At 39.3% G+C, this 22,938-nt stretch overlaps 2 protein-coding genes across 7 annotated transcripts; one reads left to right on the forward strand and one right to left on the reverse strand.

The window, feature by feature from the left end:
* Window positions 1–1,752: 1,752 nt before the first annotated feature.
* On the forward strand, window positions 1,753–9,275 carry ddias (DNA damage-induced apoptosis suppressor). 3 transcript variants are annotated; one of them, XR_005708094.1, is made up of 6 exons: window positions 1,753–2,044; window positions 2,410–2,571; window positions 3,092–3,200; window positions 3,969–4,282; window positions 4,774–8,190; window positions 8,566–9,275. XR_005708094.1 is itself a non-coding variant. In XM_040134788.1 (5 exons), the coding sequence occupies exons 1-5, from the start codon at window positions 1,923–1,925 to the stop codon at window positions 6,617–6,619; spliced, it is 2,553 nt and encodes an 850-aa protein (XP_039990722.1). In that variant the 5' UTR covers window positions 1,753–1,922; the 3' UTR covers window positions 6,620–8,315. The 3 variants fall into 3 exon arrangements, 2 of the variants coding, with proteins under 2 accessions (XP_039990722.1, XP_039990733.1); XM_040134788.1 differs by lacking the exon at window positions 8,566–9,275 and having other exon boundaries at window positions 4,774–8,315; XM_040134799.1 differs by lacking the exons at window positions 1,753–2,044; window positions 8,566–9,275 and having other exon boundaries at window positions 2,472–2,571; window positions 3,077–3,200; window positions 4,774–8,315.
* Window positions 9,276–17,563: 8,288 nt separating this feature from the next.
* On the reverse strand, window positions 17,564–21,968 carry LOC120788954. 4 transcript variants are annotated; one of them, XM_040125301.1, is made up of 7 exons: window positions 21,935–21,968; window positions 20,425–20,547; window positions 20,106–20,219; window positions 19,778–19,834; window positions 19,318–19,482; window positions 18,120–18,233; window positions 17,564–17,974 (listed from the first exon to the last, which is right to left on the reverse strand). In XM_040125301.1, the coding sequence occupies exons 2-7, from the start codon at window positions 20,545–20,547 to the stop codon at window positions 17,927–17,929; spliced, it is 621 nt and encodes a 206-aa protein (XP_039981235.1). In that variant the 5' UTR covers window positions 21,935–21,968; the 3' UTR covers window positions 17,564–17,926. The 4 variants fall into 4 exon arrangements, with proteins under 4 accessions (XP_039981235.1, XP_039981226.1, XP_039981217.1 ...); XM_040125292.1 differs by lacking the exon at window positions 21,935–21,968 and adding an exon at window positions 21,685–21,921; XM_040125283.1 differs by lacking the exon at window positions 21,935–21,968 and having other exon boundaries at window positions 20,425–21,922.
* Window positions 21,969–22,938: the final 970 nt, after the last annotated feature.

A 22,938-nucleotide genomic window follows, 5' to 3' on the forward strand; every position in this document is an offset into this window, starting at 1 on the left:
ATTCTGCAAGAGCATGCATAATTAAAACTGTTTAAAAAGATGATTTTATTTGTGTGAAATTGTTAAATTTCTGGGAATAATTAACAACAATGTACTATATTTATAATATATAAATATACAAATAGGGACAAAATAAGCTGAGATCGGCTGCGGACTTAAATTTTTACTTTCAGCAGTTTAATAAATACAGCCCTTGGACATGAGACCTTTAAACTGGGAACATAAACATCACAAAGCAATACACATTTTATTTTCATAGAACTACGTGTGCAAGAATCTGTTGCTGAGGTTTTACTACAACTGCACATATTGATATATATTTTATTATACCATACCGATGGTAAACCTCAGAAACATTCTTCCTACAAAGCAATTTATGGCCTGTAAAACCAGAACTTATAAATATTTTTTCTGCTCAAAAATGTAGTGAGAATTATATTGGTATAATTTAGGAACAACATATTTGTCACACCTTTGCATCAGGCCTTACTAGAACTTACTATGGCAGCCAGCCTATGGTTTGTCTAACTGATGATTGACCAATGACCACATGTGACCTGTGATGTAACCTAATGTTGTTTGCACCATTACATTAATTAGTTAAAGGAGAGAAACCGAGATGGTCTTTTCTTTTTTCTATTTTTAGGTTGTTTTGCAACCAGCCTATAGGAAACAATAGAGGAATAGTTGCCATGTTACAATTCTGGGACTGGATGCTTTGCAGGACTTAGCCCCCAAAGTGGATCCTTTAGTGGACTGGTTTGACATGCCCCTAATTTGGATGTTAAATGTATTTTCAGCCAGATGCAGAATTAATACCCGTTACACCACCTGGGTATAGAGCCAGTGTTGGTCCTGGTATACAATATGGTATTTGTGAAGCCTTTCTTGCCTTGTACTATGAAGACTGCCAATTACAGTTTCAGAAAGTGTACCAGATGTCGAAATATATGCAGCGGCAAAAATGACTGTGACATGTGATAAGATGAGAGAGTGCAATTTATCTGTAGAAATAATTTTAATGGTCAATCATTATCGGTACATGATTCTGAAGATGTTTTCTGATTTCATTGTGGAGTAATCTCTATTTAACAACGTCCCTTTATTGTGGTTCTGTGTCAAAAAGTTCAGTATTGGTCAGTGTTGTCTGAAATCTCTTCCTCATTCTCCCTATTAAACATTTAGCTGTTTATAGTGAACAGTAAATTTCCAGACACCCCTGAATCATTCTCTTATAACTGTAATTTACACATATATCTAAGGCAGAGTTTTGCATGTTGGGATTTACAGTATTGTACGTGCTATGGACACTACATTTTTCGTTTCATTTTGGAAAATTTTCAGGGTGCTTTCTAGTGCAAAAGTTTTCAGACACAAGAGGACAGTGAAATCAAAATACATTTTACAGGTTCTTATCCTTTAAAAATGTTTAAAAATGTTTAAAAATTATTCCCTTTGATAATTTTTCTACTATATGTAAGTGAAAACAATGCCAATAAAAGCATTCTTAAAAAGAGAACAGAATTTGAACTTATTACACGATTTAAATACTTTTTTTTTTTACTGCCAATCTTCTAATCCACATCACAGACTATATTATCAATATCCAGTAGGTGGCGGTAACGCACCTACAAGCTGAGTCGTCAACCGTCAGCAAATCAAAACTAAAGAAGAAGAACGTAGTGTCGCAGAAGAGTGATTTCTGATAACTAAGGAGACGTTAAGATTCATCTTTTTTATTTATTTATTTTTTACATTTCACATTTGGTATTCATTAATAATTGTTGGAACCAAAGCTGCTACTGTTACTGTTAAGTTAATATAACAGCCGTGCGTTTCGTTTGAAGTCTCGGCTAGCCCGCGGTTAGCCTGCTAGCCGCAGCCAAGTGCCCGTGCCTCAGATTAAGCTCTTTGCAGGCTAAATGTCTGCTAGACGGGCTCTGGTAGAGTGTGCTGTGTTGTCTGTGCGAGATACCTGTGTGTTTTATCCCTGCTGTAAAGGCTGCCTCTCAAGGATTGATGTTGAGCAGCAGGACACGACGAGGTAAAAAACACAAACAACCAAGCTAAAGGACTAATTTGTTTCACAAATGAAGAGGAAACAGTGGGTCTTTTGAAAGCACTTTCATAACTTCACTGTGACTAAATACCCTGTAAACTTGTCCAAGTTAACTGAAAATGAATGCCAATACTTTATTATGTCCCTGCCAAGTTCATACAGAAGCAGCTGTGTAAGGGTTGTATTTGAATGAGCAAAAAAACTGAAAATGAATTACTTCCCTCACTGATTTATGTTACCCAGAAAAACGCAAAACCTTTACCTACAATGCAGATGAACTCGATATAACTTTGTCTCACTCGCTTACACATGACACACCTTCATCTGTCTTCTCTGTGTACCCACTGTAGATGCAGATGCTCCAAGTGTGGTTACAGCTGTCTGAGGGAACAGGTTGAGTACAGATATCGTCTCTCACTAAAGGTGGCCCGGGACAGATGCATATTTGGAGTAACAGTATTTGGAACCTGCTTGAACCCATTCTTTGGCATTCATGCAAGTGGACTACAGAGGTGAGAGAAGGAAATTATTTTTTAAGCAACTCCGCGTTTTTGCAATTAAATTAATCTGTTGATTAATTAATGTATTCTTTGTCAAAATCCGTCATATCCATTTTAAGCATGCACATCCCTTTCAGCTTAATTTCATTGAAGGAAATTTAAAGGTATCTTAAACATTCTCTAAGTTCAGCAGTCAGTTCCCGTTGCTCTATATCTGAAGCACAACATCATTCTCTGTGTTGAACATTTAGGCCACGTATTGAACATCGTACATACACAAGTCTGGTTTTAATGAACTTATCAGTAACTATCTGACATTATTTTTTGTACCAGTCTCGGTGTATATACCTCCATACTTACAACAAGATAGACCTGATCTGCATGCAGCATTATTCCTGGTATATGTTGCAAGGTTTTCCCACAGGACATGGTTAAACAGAGATAGTAAGCCACCCATGTCTTGACATATCTTGTCTTATTATCAGTTTAGTGAAAAGCAGTGTGCATTTTTGTTAAGTTTGTGATTTTGTAGGTTGGTGGAGAACTCAGATGGATCACTTGGAACATCAACCAGAGCCACACTGTTGGCGAAGGCTGTGGAGGACTGTTTCATTGGCAGACATTTCATCTTTGGTGTAAAGGTACTATTGCTATTGGGTATGGGATATTTCAATGGCTTATGCAAAATTTGTCAGTGTCTGTACCGTATTGACTGACATAAATATACTTTTGTTTCTGATTAAATTTAAGATGATTTTTATGTATATAAAATACTGTTTTCCCACCTTAATTAGTCTAATAACCTTAACTAGTCTAGTCATTGTTTGCACTCTTGGCACTTTTGCAACAGCCAGTAAGTTGCCAGAATTTTCCATATTCTGCCCTTCTCCTTCTTTCCTGGTAAATCCAACTAGACAAGTACTGCTAATTTATACATGTATTATCATCACACAAGTTAGATGATAAGTGAAATGCAGACAAATGTTAGCTAAAAAAACCACAAACTTGCCAGTTGGGAAACCCCACCAGCCTGGACAGTGGTAACAGTACAGTTCTGTGAAAATTCAGTGAAATTCCAGAAGACAGTGGTGAATCCACAGTATCTTACAATTTGTGAAAAACCTGTTGATCGGTTGATTAATTTTTTAATCCATTTTATCCTAATCTATGTGTTTGTCTATTTATATTTGCTGATACTGAGTATGTGAGCTAGGGCTGCAACTAATGATTATTTTCATTATTGGTTAATTTGCTGATGATTTTTTAGACAATCATTTGGTGTAACCAATCGACTAATTGTTTTGAGGTCTAATTTGAACAGTATGTCCTAAATATGTGTATTATATAAATTTAATTTGCTTTTATGCTGCTTTATCTCAACCAACCCTGGTCTTGTCTGTATCCTTAAGGTAAGCAGAACAGAAAGTGGGCTTTGGTTTGGAGGGTCTGTTGCAAATGGCTCCAGCAGTAAAGACACAGTCCAGTATATCGCAAGTCAGATGATTCTCCCCAAAGCTGCAGGCCTGGGAGGCTGCACAGTGGTCAGTTATTATCGGATCCTTCTTCAGAAAGCTGCAGAGTATGAGCTCGGATCTACTGGTCCCAGCAAACCCTGCAGACCCCCAGAAACAACCCTGCTGCTGATTCATCATCACTCTTTAGCCAGTAGCTTCAGTAATGCCACACTGTCTGCCTCAGGTCTTCTTTCCCAGTCACTGCAAAGGTAATGCAATTAAGGAGCTACTGATAAATATTGCTTTCTATGTGATAATTCTCAGTATTGTATATCAAGGGCAGAGTCTGTAGGGGGCAGAAACAAATCATGAACGGATGGGAGGTAGTGAGAATGACTTAGGAAATTTGAAATCAAAGTAAAAACAACACAAATTTTTAACTGTGCCTCAAGATTTTCCTCACTGGAACGTGCTCTTTGGAGCGGAGGAAAATATAAATTTAAGGCACTGAAATTTCAAAGAATAAACTTAAAGATGTTAAAACAGGAGATGAGGCTATCTCAGCAGGGACAGTCCAGCATGCCTATACTGACGTCGTGTTTATGTACTGTAACACTCTTCTCGAACCCACTTTAAGTTTTCTCTTTGTCCTTCCTAAATAATGTGAAAACAAGTCTAGTTTTACATGTTTTTATTTTTCACATCTGCTTTTTCAAATTTTTCTTACTTTTGTGATATATCTTTTTTTTTTTTTTGGTAGATCACAGCATGAAGACTGCACCCTTACTCCGACTCCTCCATGGCAACAGTCACTAGGACTAGTTACTTCATCAGCGGAGCAGGAGGAAGGCTACAGTACCCAGGACAAAACACCACATGTGCATCATCATGTGAGAGGCTGCCTGGAGAACCATAAAGCCACAGAGGAGAGAACTCTGTTGTCACCTCTTTCTTTAGAGCACAGGACTTACAGTAGTCCATCATTTGCCAAATACCCACACACATCTATTGAGAAAGCTGTTGAAAAAAACCCCATCCTGACCACTTGGTTCAGTCCCACCCAGCCTGGCCACAAAAGGGGTTTATCACTCAGCTATAAGGCAAAGAGGTTTTCTACCAGACAACTCGCCAAAACATTTTTGTCAAGCTCCTTGGCTTGGGATGATTTGCCTTTCTCTGAGAGTCTTGCAGAGTTTTTGGGTGAGGAAAACAAAGATTTTGACATTGTTAGTGAAACCGATCCACATCTAAAAGTGCAAAATCAGAAAGAAACAGTAAGAAACAACCTGGAAATCAGATCACAAGACATGAACTTGTCAATTGAGTCAACTTCTTTTTATCAAAGTAACACAGATATAACAGAGAGCCACTCACTGATGTTACTGGATATCACTAATAAACCTGCACTGAACAATGGAGGTGATAAACATGATTTATCTGACCAGGTATGCAAGAACTCCGTTGGATGTTTAAACAAAAGTCAAGCCAGAAGCATTTGTTTCCATCAGTGTAATCAGGAGGACGAGGAAGCTAGTTCTCTGTCTTTTGAAAACAAAGAAGAAGAGCAGCTTGAAGGAGATACCTATAATTGTTCAGCAGACCTATTCGGTAGCTCAGTAATGATCGAAATGAACACAAAGACACTAAGCATGTATGCAGAAACCGTCAGGACAACTTCAGAAGCTTGCATGCTGCTTTCCAGTCCAGACAAACAACACCTGAGGAATGAAAAGGCTGGTGTCCCACATTCAACACCAGACAAACAGAAGCTGAAAAGTAATAAACACATTAACAGAGACAGTTTAATTCAACCAGGCACACAAGATCTTGACTTCATCCCTCCTGCTCAGTCTACCCCAATTGTAAAAGCAGCTGTTGTGTCAGGGTCACCTGCCTCCTCATACTCCCCCTCGACATTAGGTGAATTCAGTTCACAACCAGACTGTCAAGATTTGTGTGCTTTTTACAGTGATCTGCCAGAATTGGACAGTAGAAATCCAGCCAGAATCACCTCTTCTCAGTGTAGACTGAACACTGTCAGTGCTAACCAGCTGTCCCAGTGTGTCAAAGAGTCTACTAAAGAAAACTTGGTGTGGGGCATGACATCCAGCAGACACGACCACAGACTTACCCCAAAAAAGAGGTTCTGGGAATCAAACAAGCATAAAGATCATATGTTTCAGCAGCACCTGACGGCAAAGAGGGGGGATCTAAACCTGGGGTCAACATTAATGATTACCAACAAATGTGACTCAAGTGTTTGTGATGTGACTGTGTGTGAGTATAAGGACAATGAAGTAATTGTTCCACCTACTCCTGCTGCTAAAACACGACTGAATGTGAAGTTCAGAAGAAGAAGGCAGACTGATAAGAGCAGTGGTGATTTGGAATCTACTTGGAAAGCGCAGCAGGGGGATGGAGTTAATTGTAAAAGAACTCTGTTGGATCAAACTTTCACATCATCACAAAGAGGTCTGATACAAACAGGAAATTGTGACAGTGAGATAGTTGATGAGGGGAGTCTGGATGGATCCAGTGGTTACCTCCTTGACGATGAGAACCAGGCATGTGATTGGTCTAGAGATCTTTTCTCTAACTCGGTCTGAGAGGTTCTGTTGCAGATGGACTTTACTAATTGATCCAATAATGCAAAAGTTATTTAATGTACTTCAGGCCAGCAACCCAGTTATGAGAGACCTTTTCCACTGAAAGAGTAGTACTACTGCGATCACTCGTACTGTTACTGGTACTCAAAATCTTTGCAGAGGGATATAAGAATAGAGCAAATATATTAAAAACTAAAAATGGGGGCTGTTGAAAGGCACTACAGGAGAAGCCTTAACTTGACCCGCCCTCTGCTATATGCACTGTATCTGTAAACATACAAAGACACCTCTTCTGATTTGTGGGTTCAGCTGCCTCATGCACACCCGTTGCTAAAAAGTGCATAAAATCAAGCACCAAGCCATGTAATCGCCTTTGACATTTGCAGTGGAATGGGTTATAGTGAAGATTTCAGTGCCCAACTTCAACTAAGTCTTTTGGAAAGCCTTCCCAGAACAGTGAATGCTCCTATAGGAGCAAAGGTGGGGGCAACTCCTTATTAATGCCCATGATTTTGGAATGAGATATTCAACATTCAATATAGTTTTAATGTGTGGATGTCTACATACTTTTAGAGATTAATTTTAAAGGAAGAATCTCCTTCACAGAGTTAACTTTAAAACAATTAAGGCTTTTATTGGTAACGTCTCAGTAACTGAAATGTGGATCAGATGAACTTTTAAACATTGAGGTGTAATTTTTACCTTGTCTGAGGTATTTGGACCATACCGTGTGACACATTAGTAACTCTGTTCTGAGCTGCTGTCTGCTGCTGTACCTCACTGCTCCACCCTCATAGCTGGCTTCATTGACTCATAACATGGTGTGTGCTCTGTTGCTTTTACAACTTTCTGAATGCTATTAAAGTGAAGAGACAGTAAAAGGATAATATATATATATATATGATTGGGTGGGTATCTGATAAATTTACTGCCTTAGAACCACTGGAATTTAAATAGTTAAATTCTTGACAAAGACTTTCTTTCTGAATTACCCTTTTTAATATATAACATTATAACCTTTTTAAATATAAGTTAATAGGAAGGAATATGTTACGGAACAAAGGCCCCAGCTGGAACTGAACCATGGATTTTTAAATGTCTGTTTACAGTATGCATCCTATCCCCAAGGCCAGCAAGACACACTATCACTCTTGAATGCTCTCCAGTCTAATTTGACTCACTCTACTCCCTGGTACTTCTGTTGGCAGCAAAGTCCTTAAGCTGACTTTCTGTTCTGCTGCTACTGTGTGTGTGTTTTTGCAGGGGTGTTAATGTAGGGATCAGTGTGTGCAGTGCCATGCCAGAGAGCTAAGAATAGCAGCCACCAAATTCTATGACTCCAATGTTCTTGATATGTGAGTAAAAAAAAATGGGACAAGAGGTAAACAGCTGGATCTCTGTGCTGTATATGTTACAGAGGCAGGGCCGGTATGTAGTCAACTGGGCATGGCGTGATGTGTGTGTCTGTTTTCCTGTATGTATGTTACGATATCTTTTTTTTATCTGAAGTGCCGTGTGTTGCTTTTTTTTAGTAGAGGAACTCAGACTGTGGATCTTGGAGTAACCCTCAGGTACACTTCAGAACTATTTTGTCATGACACAGGTGGGTGATGTATTACAGGAAAAGCCTGAAAAGTGAGTGGAGAAAATGCCCTCATCCATAGGTCATGAGGGGTCACTGAATGGTTTGATGAATATGAAATGATCACTGGATCTCAACCCATTTGAACACCTATGGGAGATTTTGGACCACCGTGTTAGACAGCGCTTCCCACCACCATCATCAAAAGTCCAAATGAGGGAATGTCTTTTAGAGCAGCGGTGTTCATCCCTCAAGTAGAGTTCCAGAGACTTGTAAAATCTATGCCAAGGCGCATTGAAGCTGTTCGTGGTGCCCCAACGCCTTATGACGACACTTTATAATGGTTTTTCCTTTTACTTTGCAGCAGTGAAAGACAGCCATCCCTGAGGTGATACAAGGAAAGCTGTAAAGAAAAGAACAAGACGCATTCGTACAAAACAAGTTACATGCTTTTGTGGTGTGTTGTTGCAGTGCTTCTTCTGCCAGAGAGATTAGATTATGTTGAATCCACCTTGTGTGTGGAAAAAATATCTGTGCTGAATGGTAGTCCAGAACATTAGCTATGGGAGAACTCAGAAGCTCAACAAAAGTGTCCCTGTGGTGGCTGTTTTAGTGCTATGTCCCATTGGCAGTGCATTCGTTCTGATGTTGTCTGTGTGTGTGTGTGTGTGTGTGTGTGTGTGTGTGTGTGTGCGTGCCAGAGAATTTTGGCATCAGTTGTTTCAATAATAAAAATAGCAAATATAACCTTGAGTGTTAGTACGTATAACCACAAATGTCATTTTCATGCACTTTGGAATACCAAGTGCAAATATATAAAATCCCAATGGGCATTTGGGCATTTTAAGATTTGAGTGTAAAGTCTGGCCTGATAGTGGCGCTAAAAGAAAATACCCACACATCTGAAGAAATACCCTTTTGTTTGACCCAGTTATAAAGCAGATTTCCAGCATTAGCCACTTTTTCTGACTCTTTCTTATTTGGTCTTGCTAATTTCACTGTGTTCACTACCTATTTGGACTACCTCAACTTTTAACTGATTCAGCAACCATGTCAGTTCTAAAATGCTGTGTTATTTACTGTTCTCGTTTAAAAATAGAGGATTTTTGAACAAGGTTTGACAGAACCTTTTTCAATTGGCCATGAGCCTTCACATGTTTCATGAATACAGTCCCAGAAAGTGATGTGTTTCCAAAAGTTGCAGCTGTGTTTGTGTGTGTGCCAAGGGAGACCCTCTCTCCTTTGTATTCAACTAGTTCAGTACGTGAGCTATGTCACCAGGCACCCAGTGAATGGAAACACTCAAAGCCACTATGTTTCCAGCATACATCTAGTACTTTGTCATCATTGCTTAAATTATAACAGAATTTGGAGTTCTCTGGGAGCCGAATGGTTAGAGTGCGTACCACATAACCACAATGTGTGCCGTTTGATTCCAGCCGGGAACCTTTGTTGCATGTCACACCCCATTTCTCTCCCCCATGTTTCCTGTCTGCCACTCCACTTCTCCTGGTCAAATAATAGCAAAAATAATCTTAAAGGATTTATAGAAATAGGCAGAATTATAACATAATTTCTTTCATTATTATTATTTTATATTTAATTTGGGTTTTTTTTTGTTTTTGTTTTTTTAAGATTATTTTTTGGTGGTTTGCCTTTATTTGACAGTCACGGTGTAGATAGTGTCAAGAAAAACAGGGAGAGAGAGGGGTACAGAATAAAACCGAATGTTGCAATTGCATGGTAGGCACCTTAACCATTAGATCACCGGAATGCTCCATTTCGTTATTTTTTAAAGTTATTTTACTTGTATTTCATTTTGGCACCTTTTGCACACACAATACACCCAAATACTGAAAGCACTATATTAAATATAAAAATGATAACTCTATAACGTGCATCTGCAGCTATGCACAGTATAAAGCAAAATACTGGTATTCTACTTCTGTATAAAATATTACAATTGAATTTGATTAAGTCTGTTAAATTAGTTAATTCAAAAAACAAGCGACTCAGTGTGTTCTGTCTGTTTTTGAATGGATATCCCACCTAAACAACTACAGGTTTTAACTGTTGCTATATTTTTAAAATACATACTAAACATATATAAACATATAGACATATTTTTGATATACTTTTTTTTTACATACATTTAGTTGGCACCAAAATTAATTTTGCAAAAAGCTATTAACTTGTTAGTACCACAAGACTAATATTAAATGGTTCATTGTGTGATGGTGTGTGTAGTATTTCCATTGCAGAGTTATGAGGGAAAATGTATTACCGCCCTGTGGGCAGCTGGAGGAGTGGCTGTAACATTAGAGTGCTGTGGAGATGAAAAAGCATGACAAGCACATGGTGTGGAAGGGTGGAGAAATGGCTTAGTATGGAGTTGTCAACAAAGCGTCAGCCGGAGGGCCGGCTCTTACTCCTTACACTGGGGAAACTTCCCTGTGTAGAATTGAAGCAGATAGAAATGTTTACAGATACAGTGGGGTCCAAAAATTCTGGGCTCAGACTTTTTTGACCCCACTGTACGTGACAGATTTCTTAGTCACCGCATCCACTATGGCTTGTGTGTAACTGTAACAATGGAGTGGAAAACGCTGGTGAAGCCTTAAAGTTGATAAGTCAATTAATGCTTTAATAGAATCCTTTTTGACATGTATACCGCACCGTCAGAAATGGGTTCAGATATTCACACATAAACTCCACAGACCATGATCATGACCTCTGACCTCCCTGCAGGAGACAGACAAAAACAGGAAGCTCCCCAAGAGAATTCAGTTGTTATTCTAATTATGAAAGACAGACCCTATGCTGTGCTCATCTTTTGTTTTTGGTTTTTTTGGGATTTTTTTCCTGCATATTTGTGTAATTGAAAAAAAATGACTCCCCTGATACCATTACAAACCATCTTGTGATGTGATTAGAAATAGTGTATCTATTTGCTGCAGCTCTGTGGTCTCCTGTTGGTTTTCTGTCGACTGGTCTCAGTCCCCCTTCATAACAGGCCATGGAGATTCTGACGTTAGATGCCAGCGCTCCTTATAAGCACCTGTCCCTGTGCGTCACGCCCTGCTCCCAGTATGAAAAGCGTGTGATTGTTTTCCGAATGAGACAGTGTGCGTAGATAGTAGACTGATACTATATAGCCTCCATGGAGGTTCTTTTCTCCATTCAACTGCAAGCAAGACCTGGTACAACTCTGCACACGAGGAGCCTCATACTGTACACCACAGGATAGTGGGGATTTGTTGCTCATCTCCCAATATAAAATGGAGGTAAGAGAATATTTATTAGTACATGATTTACATGTTCAAGCCGCCTACTGCTATAAAGATAGTAAAGACTATTATGACTTTACTTTCACTGATATGTTAAATAACCAAGTAACTTTACTCATCATTGGACTCATGGCTTTTTATTTTTTTATCTTTATCTTTATAGTAGCCAACTGTAAACATGTATTGACAGTTGTGCATATTGAAAGTATAAATTAATTTTTTTCTGAGAGTGCTTAAACTACAGAGTAGTTTTTAGATAGAAAACGTAATCCTTGAAAATGAATGTTTCTACATGATTTAAAGTTCTTGTGCATGTACATCCCTGGAGTTTATTTGATGGGTTTTTTTTTTAGTGCCATTCTTTTAATCTTGTTACTTAAGCAAAAATAACTATTACTGACCAAGCTCTGTCCTCTCCAGGCATTACCTTGTGCCCAGGAAGTTAGTAGTCACACAGCATCACTGTTGATGAGTCTTAACCTCCAAAGAGAACAAGCTCAGTTCTGTGACTGTGTGGTCAGACAAAGACAGAGCCCAGGTCAACTCTACCCTGCACACAGGTACGCAACATGAACTGGTTTTATTATTGCAAATGCCCCCCCCCCATGTACATATTGAAGAAATATTAGAAAGTCTTTGTTTATATTGGTAGTGTTGTGTCTTATTTGATGATCATGAATTTATACAGCCTCACAATTTAGTTCTTTTTGCTCCTGCAGGTGTGTTCTGGCAGCTTCCAGTCCAGTGCTGGCATCTATCTTGTCTTCTACTGGTGCCCTGGTGGAACTGCAAGCACCATGTCTGTCCGGTTCTGTGCTGTCACTTATTCTGGACTACATCTATACAGGGACCTTGCCGTACACACGTACCCAGCAATATTATTACGGTCTGCTCAATGCCGCCTGCTACCTGCAGATGGATGAACTGCAGGGTTCTCTCAGGGCTTGGCAACAGACTCAGGCGAACAATGCAGATAAAACAAATGCTTCCACTGGAACTGAGAATCAGCCATATGAAGACATCAATACCCATAGTAAAAGTGCGAACTCCTGTAGTAAGTGTCTACCTTTAACATGCAGTATAGATACATTTCAAAGACGTGGGGAAACAGACACTTGCAGCGTGAAAAGTACTGCAAGTTCACTGCAGAGAGAGGATCATCAATATTCAGCCAAAGTAAAAACCTGTGATGAAGCTCAGATGCATTCAGCCAGTATAGATCCCTGTATTAAAGGTGGGAAAACAGATACATTTGGATCTAGCCGTATAATTGGTGCAAACCACTGTAGTAGAAAAGATGTAAGCACTTTAAGCCATGTGAATACCTGTTGTAGTATATCTGAGCGCTGCACTGAAAGTAGTGTAATTACACGTAACTGCAGACAAGTATCTTATCCGACGCCTCATGATTTGATTCAAAATATCCCTTCCGCCACTGAAGTGCGCGGAGTGTCTAAAGTGGACAAAGAGGTGCAAAAGGATCAGCTCCATTCACGAGGCACTGTAAAACCAGAGACTTGGCAGAAGAGAACAGAAGAGGAGCCCGTGAACACAGCTAAGGACAGGAGGAACTCCTCATCCTCTTCCTCAGCACCACATCCGTGCTGTGGGGCAGTGCCTGTCATCTGTCACAGCAGTAGAGCAACTATGCTCCAGCTGGCAGAAGAGTCTACAATGCCTCCTCACCATGCAGTATCCCAGGCCTCGGTCAACTCCAGCAGTGCCCCTGTGTCACGATCAGCAAGCACAGACAATGACATTATTGTTGAAGGTATTACTGCTAAATACAAAAATCACCATGGGGTAAAGAATCAGGATTACAGAAACATTAACGACCACACTGGAACACAGAATTGGGATTACCAGAATAGTTCAGATCAATGTGCAATACAGGATTTATTTTACAAATCCAGTGCAGATCAATCTGACATGCTAGAACAAGATTACAACAGCAGCAATGCAGATTATTTTATGAAACAGAATGATGAATTTATGGACAATGAATTATCCCACATTACACATCATAGTGATCACCAAGCTCATTGTGACTCATCTCAGAATAAGAATCACACAAAACATTTTAGAGATGATTCAGTGCCACAGCGTAAGGTTCACAGCAGTTTACTCAAGGGATTAAGGTATAAAACTGAGCTCAGTTTTGATGATTTGCCTTCGAAACATCAACGACTGGATAGCCACGATGTCTCAGTGTCAGCTGCAGCAGAGGATTTCTCACAACATCCAACAGCTGTTGTTCCACCTCCTTTGGAGGACTTGGACAGAGGAAGTGACTCTCACTGTGAAGACTTGTGTCCCGAGGAAGAAGCCAAAGAGGAACACAGTTACTCTGACAGGTTTCCAACTGACGTGGATAGACAGGACCCCCGCTGTAACCTCTATGGACCTAAGACACATTGGTACCCAAACCTGCGTAGAGCTGAGACGAGCACACAAGACACTGCTTCAATGCCACATGAACATGACTCAGACAACAGAGACACATCTATGGAAGACAAAAGACACAGTCCTGATGTTTGTCTGCCTATCTCCACCACACCAGAATCAAGTTTGGATAATGTCACTTGTGGTCTCTTTGTCTTTGAACGCTGCAAATCACTGGAACTTGAAAAGATCTCAGACACTGAAATCCCAGAGCCACACTTAACCTTCACAGAGATTGTGAACAGCAACAGTTCTGACCCCATGTATAGTGTTGTGGGGCAGTCATACCGTGGACATCTTCATTGTCACTGCCTACCCCAGGAGGACAAGCACTTGTTGCACAGAGACTCTGATCACAAACACTCCCACCTTAGCCACCCTGATTATTCAGACCAGTCCAGTGACGAGGAGGAAGCTGGGACCTTTGCCAGTCCAGGTCACAGTTCTCTGAGGCAGCAGTTTGCTACAGGGACGAATGACCAGGTTCTACTGCTGGACATTAATGCCAAACCTTCTGAGTTGCTTGTATCCTACAAACACAGATCGGAAGAAGAAGAGAAAAGCGTCGCATTGGGCAAAAATGAAACATTTGGGACTTGGATCAGGAATAATGACAGAGAAAAAAGGAATGAATCAACATCTGTAACGAGGGTTTACAAGAGAAAAATTAGATGTAGGACAAAAATTGGGTCAAATGTTGAAGAAAGAAAATCAGTTGGTAAAGACCAAAGAACGCTAAGAGGTGATGTCACACATAAAGCTGGGGTTGTGGAGGAGGTTTCTAACCCTAAAGTGTGTGAGAACCAGAGCAGTACCGTGACAGTCTGTTCACTTCCTAGTGTGCCAGACTCTGTGCAAGCCTCCATGTCGTCTGCCTCGTCTGTCTGCATACCCTCTACCGTTTCAGCCAGCATGCCAACAAATATATCAGCTGATCTGTCAACTCCTCCTCACCACCCTTTCCAGTGTTCTCTTTGCGACCGTTCTTTTAGCCAGCGAGGCTCTCTGAATAGACATGTGCGGAGCCACCTTGGTGTACGGCCTTTCCCCTGCCCCTGTTGCCCTATGACCTTTTCACGCCAGTACCGTGTCACAGAGCACATGCGGGTTCACCAGCGGTGTACCTTAGGGAATGACTTTCACAAACCCCCTGCCTCTTCAATTTGAGACGATACATTAAGCAAATGATTACTGTAGTCCCCAGCATAAGTGGTATAAATAAAATAATAATAATAAAGAAAATTTTGAAAAAGTTATGACCAGAGGTATACATACATGCAGACATTTACAGATATGCGCTTATTTTAAACAAAGCTGTTGCTTCCTACCTTAGCACGTTAACACAATGTCGGTAACTAATTCTTTGGCAGATTTACGCTCTGACTCCATTCCATTCAGTACTATAGAGTACCTGAATTCAGTACGCACTACAGTCTAACTAATCAGGAGGACAGTCCATGGACTGTGTTCTCACTGGCACCTGATAGTTGCAACAAATGTGAATACTGTTTTTTTCCTGAAGTGACAGGAAGGACAGCGGGACTCAGAGTGACTCATCAAACCCATGAACAGAGAACAGACAGGGTCTCAAACCATGGTAAATATACTGTTCCACCACAGTCCACCACACAAATAGATATAATAACAGTATTACAAATTATGTAATTGCATACTCCTGTATTGCTCTTGAGTTTACACAGTACATCTTACAGTTATAAGGACCTTTTAAACCAGTTGCCTTTCACATGTCATTAATGTGACTAATATTCCCTTTTTAGGCTGTCTAGGATGTCAAACTCTTTAAGTGCTTTTAAAGGCAAGTGTAATTATCAAATGATGAAAACAATTTTAACAACATTTCCATTTCCTTATTTATGCATGTCATTGTTTTGTTCATTGGAGGCCTTGTGGTGTTTAATCTATGAGACATTCAAAATTAGAGATTCATTACAGGTGCACATTTTGTAAAATTGATAGAGAAAAGGAGCTTGTCCTCATAGATTTATTGTTTTGTATGTCCGATGTACAGTGTGCATATGACAAGATGTGGTGGACTCAATTCTAGGGAAATTTTTTTCTTGTTTTTTTCTTAGGTATATTTTTGTTATGGACGCATGAACTTCATATGTGTTTGTATGTATTTTTGATTTGTTTTATTCTGTACTCAAAGTCTCCACAGACATACTCAAAGTGAAAATGCGAAATTGACCCTTTTTTTTCCCTGATGTTATGACCGTGTTAAATTAAAAAAAAAAAAAAAACACTACCAGAAACTGTTCCTTCCAACGTCCCTTTTGTAAAAATTGTAAGACAGATGTATTGTAAGTTGTAGTCTGTTTTCCCTTTGTTTTAGTAAACTGATCCAAAATCAAAATGTCACTTAAAATGCTTTTTGCAAACTTATGATAACACTTGCACAGGATGGATGGATACACATGTCAGAGTTTGAGTAACATCGCACTCCCTGTTCTCTCTGTTTACAGAGAAAACTATTAGTGATACTGTTCGTCTCATATGCTGTCCTCTGTAAGCAAGGACAGTACATTATGTGTCATAGTGTTTTTATTTGATGGAGCTGCCACTGAAACAAGAGCTGACATGGTTTAAAAAAAAAAAAAAAAATCAAAGTGCCAAGGGGAGCCATGATGTTCTGTGCATGTTCTGCCAAAACTTGCCAAGTCTCTTTTGAGAGGGACAGGAAGTTGGAAAAGGATCACATCATTCTGTGATCAACACTTCAGAGAGTAAAAACAGAGAACGGATCCCCAGAGCTGACATGCTTACTTTTGGGGTTGGTGACATTACATTTGCTCATTTTCATGTTCAGATTCTCCCACTCCCACGCTTTCTTTCTTTTCTCTCTCTCTGCTCATAAAATGTTTCAGGATTAGCATGGCTGTATGTTTCCCTTTGGTAATAATGCAGTTTAAGATGTTGGCAAAACATTAATCAATACTTTGTAATGAACTGTCATGTTCTAAGCCAAAAGCACAAGTTTGTAACTCTGCTGGAATTTTAAATGTTAATTGGTCCTTAAAGGTTAATAATTTAGGGTTTTAGAACATACATCAAGTCTGCAATTAAATCATTAAGTTGTTCATAATTGAATTCTGGTATGCTGCACAACACTTTCAAATGGGAGTCAAACAGTAACCTGATAACAAGAACGAATTTCCAATTTTATTACACTATTTGAAATGCTGGAAAAATTGGGAGACGTGGGAAGTGGTTCAGAAGTCTGGAAGCAAACTGGTCAAACAGTCCAGCTTGCTTCCAGCTGGAGTGGTCTAAGACAAAGCTAATAATGTCATACTGGCCGAGGATAAACACAAGCCAGAAAGAGAGTTTTTTCATTATTGGCTTATAACTGGTCTATCAAGCATTAGTAAATGACTGAAAAACATTTATAAAGCCTTTAGTAAGAACTTGTAATAAAATAACTGACCAAAAAATAACTACGAAATAACTATTTACAAAGGTTGTCTTATTAAAATCTGGTACCTTTTTACTGTCAGAGGACCAGCACCCTTATCCCAGTTTAGGCCTGCTTGATTACTTTTCAGAAATTATTATAGTCAACACAAGGTTGGTTTTTATTTCATTTTTATTTATTTATTATTTTGTCATGTGGTGTATTAGTGTAAACATTCGGTGGAAATAGGTCAGCCTATGCCAGACTGAAGAGTAAGTAGCAGTTAATTGCCTAGGTGGGGGGGGGGAAGTTCAATGCCACCATCCTGTTGATTCTGGTGGCAAATGTTCAAAAGAGGGAATTATAGTAATAGATGACAGAGACACTAAAAGGCAACACATATCAGACATATGTATGATCTGTATTGCATTGTACATAATGACCACAACATGCTGTCGTGCACTGGTTAATGTTTAGCAGTCAGGTATCATGATGTGCCCAGAGAGAGAAATACTTTGCTGTCTTTGTATGCTTCATATTTCTTCTCTCTGCTCAATTTGTCCCACTTCTTCGTCCCGTGCTCGTCATTCAACTGGAGTTTCAGTTGGCGCGGTAGTCATCACTATAATGGCCTTGAAGAGAAGAGAAAGAAGAGCAATCTAATGATTGACTTAACTGGTCTTAAGTTATACTGCAACTCTGTTTGAGCTTAGGGACATGCACCGTTCTCAGCACTGTCTGTAATGTGTGTGGAAGTGGTTTTTCATGTCAGTTTACCTGGCTCTTTGTGGAACGCAGGGCAGCCCCGGCCAGAGAGGACATTACAATGAAAATAATTGCACCAACCAAACTGTAGAATAAATAGATCACCTCCATCATTGCCCCCATTGCCTGGACAAGCACACATATGCACATATGTCAAACACATAAAAACATACAAGTGATTTCCATCAAATTATGTTTACACATACTATCAGCCTTGGGCCAAACTGAAATGTTTTACAACTGGGGTTACAGATTGAAAACATTATTTCTGTTAAAAGAAAAGAGAAACTCAAGCGTGCAAAGTGGTGAGCATTCTTTGACACTGATGGACACACTGCTGTGGAAATGAACGTTGACTGAATTTAACATGTGACCCCTTGTGGTAGGCTGCAGGTAATTTATCAGGTAATTTGCTTCTACTATTATTTGAGACTCTGCCATTGCAGTATTTGAATACCAGTTTTTAGGAGAGTTCATTTTATATTGTAACAATGAAATTGTGAAATATTCCTCTCTCTTTTTCAAAGTTATTATGAAATGTTTCTTCTATTCTGCTTCTTTATATCATTTCATTTTTATAAATTTAATTCCAGCAATTCTTATTTGAAATTTTCCCCAAAATACCATTTTATTTCCTAATGCCATTTTTCATCTTCATCAAGTTTTTGTCTGTCAACCAAGACAAACAGGGCAGAGCCAGCTATAATGTTGGTGTCATTGGGAAATATTATTATATATTCTATTTTATTTTGTTATGTTCTTATTTTTTAATTAATATTGAATACTTTGTGTCTCAGTTAATAGCTAAACAAATTAATAAATAACAGAGAGATAAAGATGTGACACACAATTGGGATGACAATTAGGACATGTTTTATTAAGTAAAGAAATTATTAAATGTGTTTCTTGGAGTACCTGTGCTCAATAAATACCAGTTTACTCTTTTATATGTTGGATAAGTGCTATGACCCAACAATAAATCAAACATTTAAAATGTATTGTGTAATGTTTCTCAGTCTTCAACTGTCACAAATCCTGAAAAGCTGAGCATTTGAGCGTGACGTTTTCATTTGATACCAACATTTTATATCAAGACAAGATACACAAAGTGTACGTCGTTTGTATAGATTGTTCAATGGCATATAACAAAGCCGTAATTCAACATAGAAATCTAAAAGGTAAAACTTGCTTCAGATTAGATAATAATCACCTCATAACATGCTGACCATGCTGCATCATCAGTCTCTGTGCTACTGTCTTCATGAATGTCATAGTGTGTTAAGAAGTTGGCAAGTAAGACTTCGGGCAGGATTTGCAACACAGTCCAAAATGCCCCCAGTATGGTCACAACACTCACAGCCAATGATATGGTGACCTACATGTAGACACCACCAGAGAGAGGTGAAGGTCAAACAGACAGAAACTTACATGGTAATAGTTCATACGGTATAGACAACATGGAGAGCCCTGCAACCAAACCGTCAGTTCAATTATGTTTAAATGGTCCAGAAAAAGGAGGGATTGATTGATACCTAAATAAATGGTGTAATTTTCTAATCCTAGTCTTAAAACATGTCTGGAGGGGATTTTGGATTCAATTGTTTTATCTGCAGGGCTCTCTTTGGTCCTTCTTGGAAAACTTGCTTCAGAAATATTACAATAGAGCTTACCGTTTTCTTGGTTGGCTTGTGCTCTGTCAGAATATACAGAATCCCACATAGGATGAACTGTGAGAGGAGGAGGAGGAGAAAATCTTTTTTATTATTCATCTCTCAAAATGTTTTGGGATATCACAATGGTGCATTTTGTAAACAGCACTATTGTTGGTACTTAGCTACCGAACTAAATTCAAATTACTATCAGTTCTCAATCAAACCCTATACAGATTTTAATCATTAATCATTTAATCATTTTTATACATTGACTGCTTAGAAAAGAAATAGTTGAGTAAAATTCTGACTCCATAAGCCACTATGAGCCTCTTGTCGAGCTACCAACCAGCATTCCCAGCAAGAAGCTGGGCGGGATGACTGTCCTACTGAGTTGTCTAGTGCTTTCCCCCACCATTACGATGGAAAGGATAAAGGACGTGCCCAAGACCAGCACAATGATCTGAGAGAAAATCAAAAACAACGTGTGACATGACCTCTTCTGTTCTTCTTTGTTTAAATTTCTATTGTCTGTGACATTAGAATCATTAGTTGTGACTTTAAATGGTTCTCAAATTTGTGAACTGGGAAAATACTGTGGCACATTAAAATCAATAAGTATTTGATTAATAATAATTTGAGCGCGCGTGTTTGTGTGTGTGTCTCACGCCAACAATCTTGGGTTGCCCTTTAATGAAGCGGTGTAAAGGTTTGCTGCCCCCCACTGTGGTGCCTTGAAGACTTGCATTATTCCCTTCTGGTCCACTTGCAGAGCAGAGCTTAACAGACATCTTATGGACAAACACACACAGAGACAGACTGAAAACATTAACATGGGCATTCACCTGTATTCGCTGCATCCATGTTACACGAAAAGGATTCAAGTTAGGTGTCATTTTGATTTCACCGAGTCTGATTCACATCTTGATTCTTTTTGAATCCTGGATTCTATTCTTGCCCCAGTATTTGAGTAGCATAAGAAAAATATATTGAACACATAAGCTATATTTAGTTTCTGGAGATTTAGGCATCAGTGAGCAATATTTCATTCCACATGATAAGATGTTTTGTGGCTCTTTTGGTAAGATTTAAATTCGTAGTTTGCTGTTTTACATTTCTTTTTGATTGAGTTGGATGTCCTAGGATTAGTTGTCTGCCTGTTAATGGGCCATTATGACTGTAACTGGGTACATATAAAACACTGCACCTTCTTCTCATGCAGATGTACTTCCACCCTGGCAAAAAAAAAAAAAAAAGTATCTGCACAGAGATGTAATTTAGTTGTATCAAAGCTGTATTTTGTCAAGCTTTTAGCACAATGTTTGCGTGGGTATTGACGCATGAAATCCAAAGCACTGACAAATTCACAAGTGTATTTATGAAACTCGGCTTGGTCAATGAGCTCCCATGAAGCTCTGACAGCATAGCAATTGGCTAAGACTCACGGGACATGATGTCGTTTAAAAATATCCGTCATTTTTTGCCGGATTAAAACAAGATGTAACTGTCCGGTACAGCAGCAGAAGCCAATTTATTTTAGAACACGGACAAAATGCCACTTGCATTGACGAGCTTATCAAAAAGACCTGTTGGTGTGGAAACCCATGGGGGTTACGGGCTAGTTAGAAAAGAGCAATCTGTGTGTTAAATAAGCGATATCTCCGACAAAATCCCGATGCTGACATCAAGCAAAACTGACAATACTGGTGCCGAGAAAAACACCAAACGTCTGTCTCACAGGGGGGGAAAAAAAAAGTCTATTCTTCTGCCAAGCGACCGAAGTTGCCAACAAGTTTTGGCGTTTTAAGTCACACGTCGTGAATCTCGGCCGGCTGTCTGCTAATTACATACGAACGTAAAGCGGACACGGTTATTCTTTGAGTGTCACGTCCCGGGCGAGGCCGTTAGAAACAAAAGGAGAGCCAGACCTTGTGCAGCTGTGCGGTCGGTGCCGTGGTCCGGTGTTAGCTCGTGTAAGGACTCGCAATGCGTTCACATCTGGAAAAGCAGCGTAACCCTGAGGGGGGCTTCGTGAACGACCGGCTTCCCGCGAACTGACCGAGAGCAGCCATTTGCATCACGAATGGTTACTATTTATTCGATTAAATTCCTTTACTGATGTCTACTGTGATGATGGACATGACGGGAGGAAAGGTAACCGTATAAAGATGCCCTTACGTTGTGATAGGAACTACTTCTTGCATTAGCCTGGCGGAGGGATTTGCTGTAAAGAGTGACGTCTTTACCAAGTCACTTCAATTAAATTGTGAAATACACTCAGCTGCCAGGTTATTAAGCACACTTGGCCAAAACTAATACAAACGGTCCTATGATAAATCTTCTAATGTTCCGTTTGTGTTGAAACTGTTTTGGGGAGGTTGTGAATCAACTCGACTCTATCATCATTTTGGAGGATGTAGTTTGTGGTGCTGTTGAACTCCCCGCATTTACACAGAGAGATGTTTCTGTTATTAAGTTTACCATCATTTATATATATATATATATATATATATATATATATATATATATATATATATATATATATATAAAGGGGCGGACAAATTATTAGAAAAAATCTGTCAGTAGAATGCAGTACAATTCAACAGCGTCACAAACTTCAGAAATGTGTGATCATTGGCTAATTCTTCTAAGCAAAGCAATTGGATCATTGTTTGAAACAAGATTAGTGTGTGTGTGTGTGTGTGTGTGCGTGTGTGAACGGATCACTGGATGAAGATTCCTACTTCCCACAGCCGATAGACGTCTTTTGTCACTCAAACGTAAAGTCTATCATTCAGACGTGACTACGGCTGACCAGTGCACAGTGCATCTGTTTCCAGTCCTTTTTAGTGACTTTCAGTGGTTCGTCGTCTGTCGTGTATGTTGCAGTGTGGAGAACGATATTTTGCTCCCGTGTATGTCGAGTGTTCTTCTATGGCAGAAACAATAAAGAACTTGTACTTGAACTTTTGCCCATGACCTACAAGTAGTTATTATGCATATGTAGCCAACTGTTAATAGCACCCAGTGTTATGTTATGTTGAAAAGGCATCACAAGAAGAAACGTTAAATGCGGTGTTTTTAATTGCTTGCGTGGTGTGAGTGCGTGTGTATGTGTGTGCGTGTCTCTGTGTGTGTGTGTGTGTGTGCGCGCGCGCTTGCTTGCTTGCGGTTTTTGAAAA

This window comes from Xiphias gladius, chromosome 1 (genome assembly GCF_016859285.1).
Source record: "Xiphias gladius isolate SHS-SW01 ecotype Sanya breed wild chromosome 1, ASM1685928v1, whole genome shotgun sequence".
Taxonomy (NCBI): domain Eukaryota; kingdom Metazoa; phylum Chordata; class Actinopteri; order Istiophoriformes; family Xiphiidae; genus Xiphias; species Xiphias gladius.

Excerpts from the sequence above, each read along its gene's own strand:
- ddias (XM_040134788.1), top strand. The coding sequence starts at position 1,923 with ATGTCTGCTAGACGGGCTCTGGTAGAGTGTGCTGTGTTGTCTGTGCGA. Across the intron at positions 2,572-3,091 it reads CATGCAAGTGGACTACAGAG|GTTGGTGGAGAACTCAGATG; the intron begins GTGAGAGAAGGA and ends GTGATTTTGTAG. Across the intron at positions 3,201-3,968 it reads ATTTCATCTTTGGTGTAAAG|GTAAGCAGAACAGAAAGTGG; the intron begins GTACTATTGCTA and ends TGTATCCTTAAG.
- LOC120788954 (XM_040125283.1), bottom strand. The coding sequence starts at position 20,652 with ATGACACCTAACTTGAATCCTTTTCGTGTAACATGGATGCAGCGAATA. Across the intron at positions 20,220-20,424 it reads GGCAACCCAAGATTGTTGGC|ATCATTGTGCTGGTCTTGGG; the intron begins GTGAGACACACA and ends ATTTTCTCTCAG. Across the intron at positions 19,835-20,105 it reads GCTTCTTGCTGGGAATGCTG|TTCATCCTATGTGGGATTCT; the intron begins GTTGGTAGCTCG and ends CTCCTCTCACAG.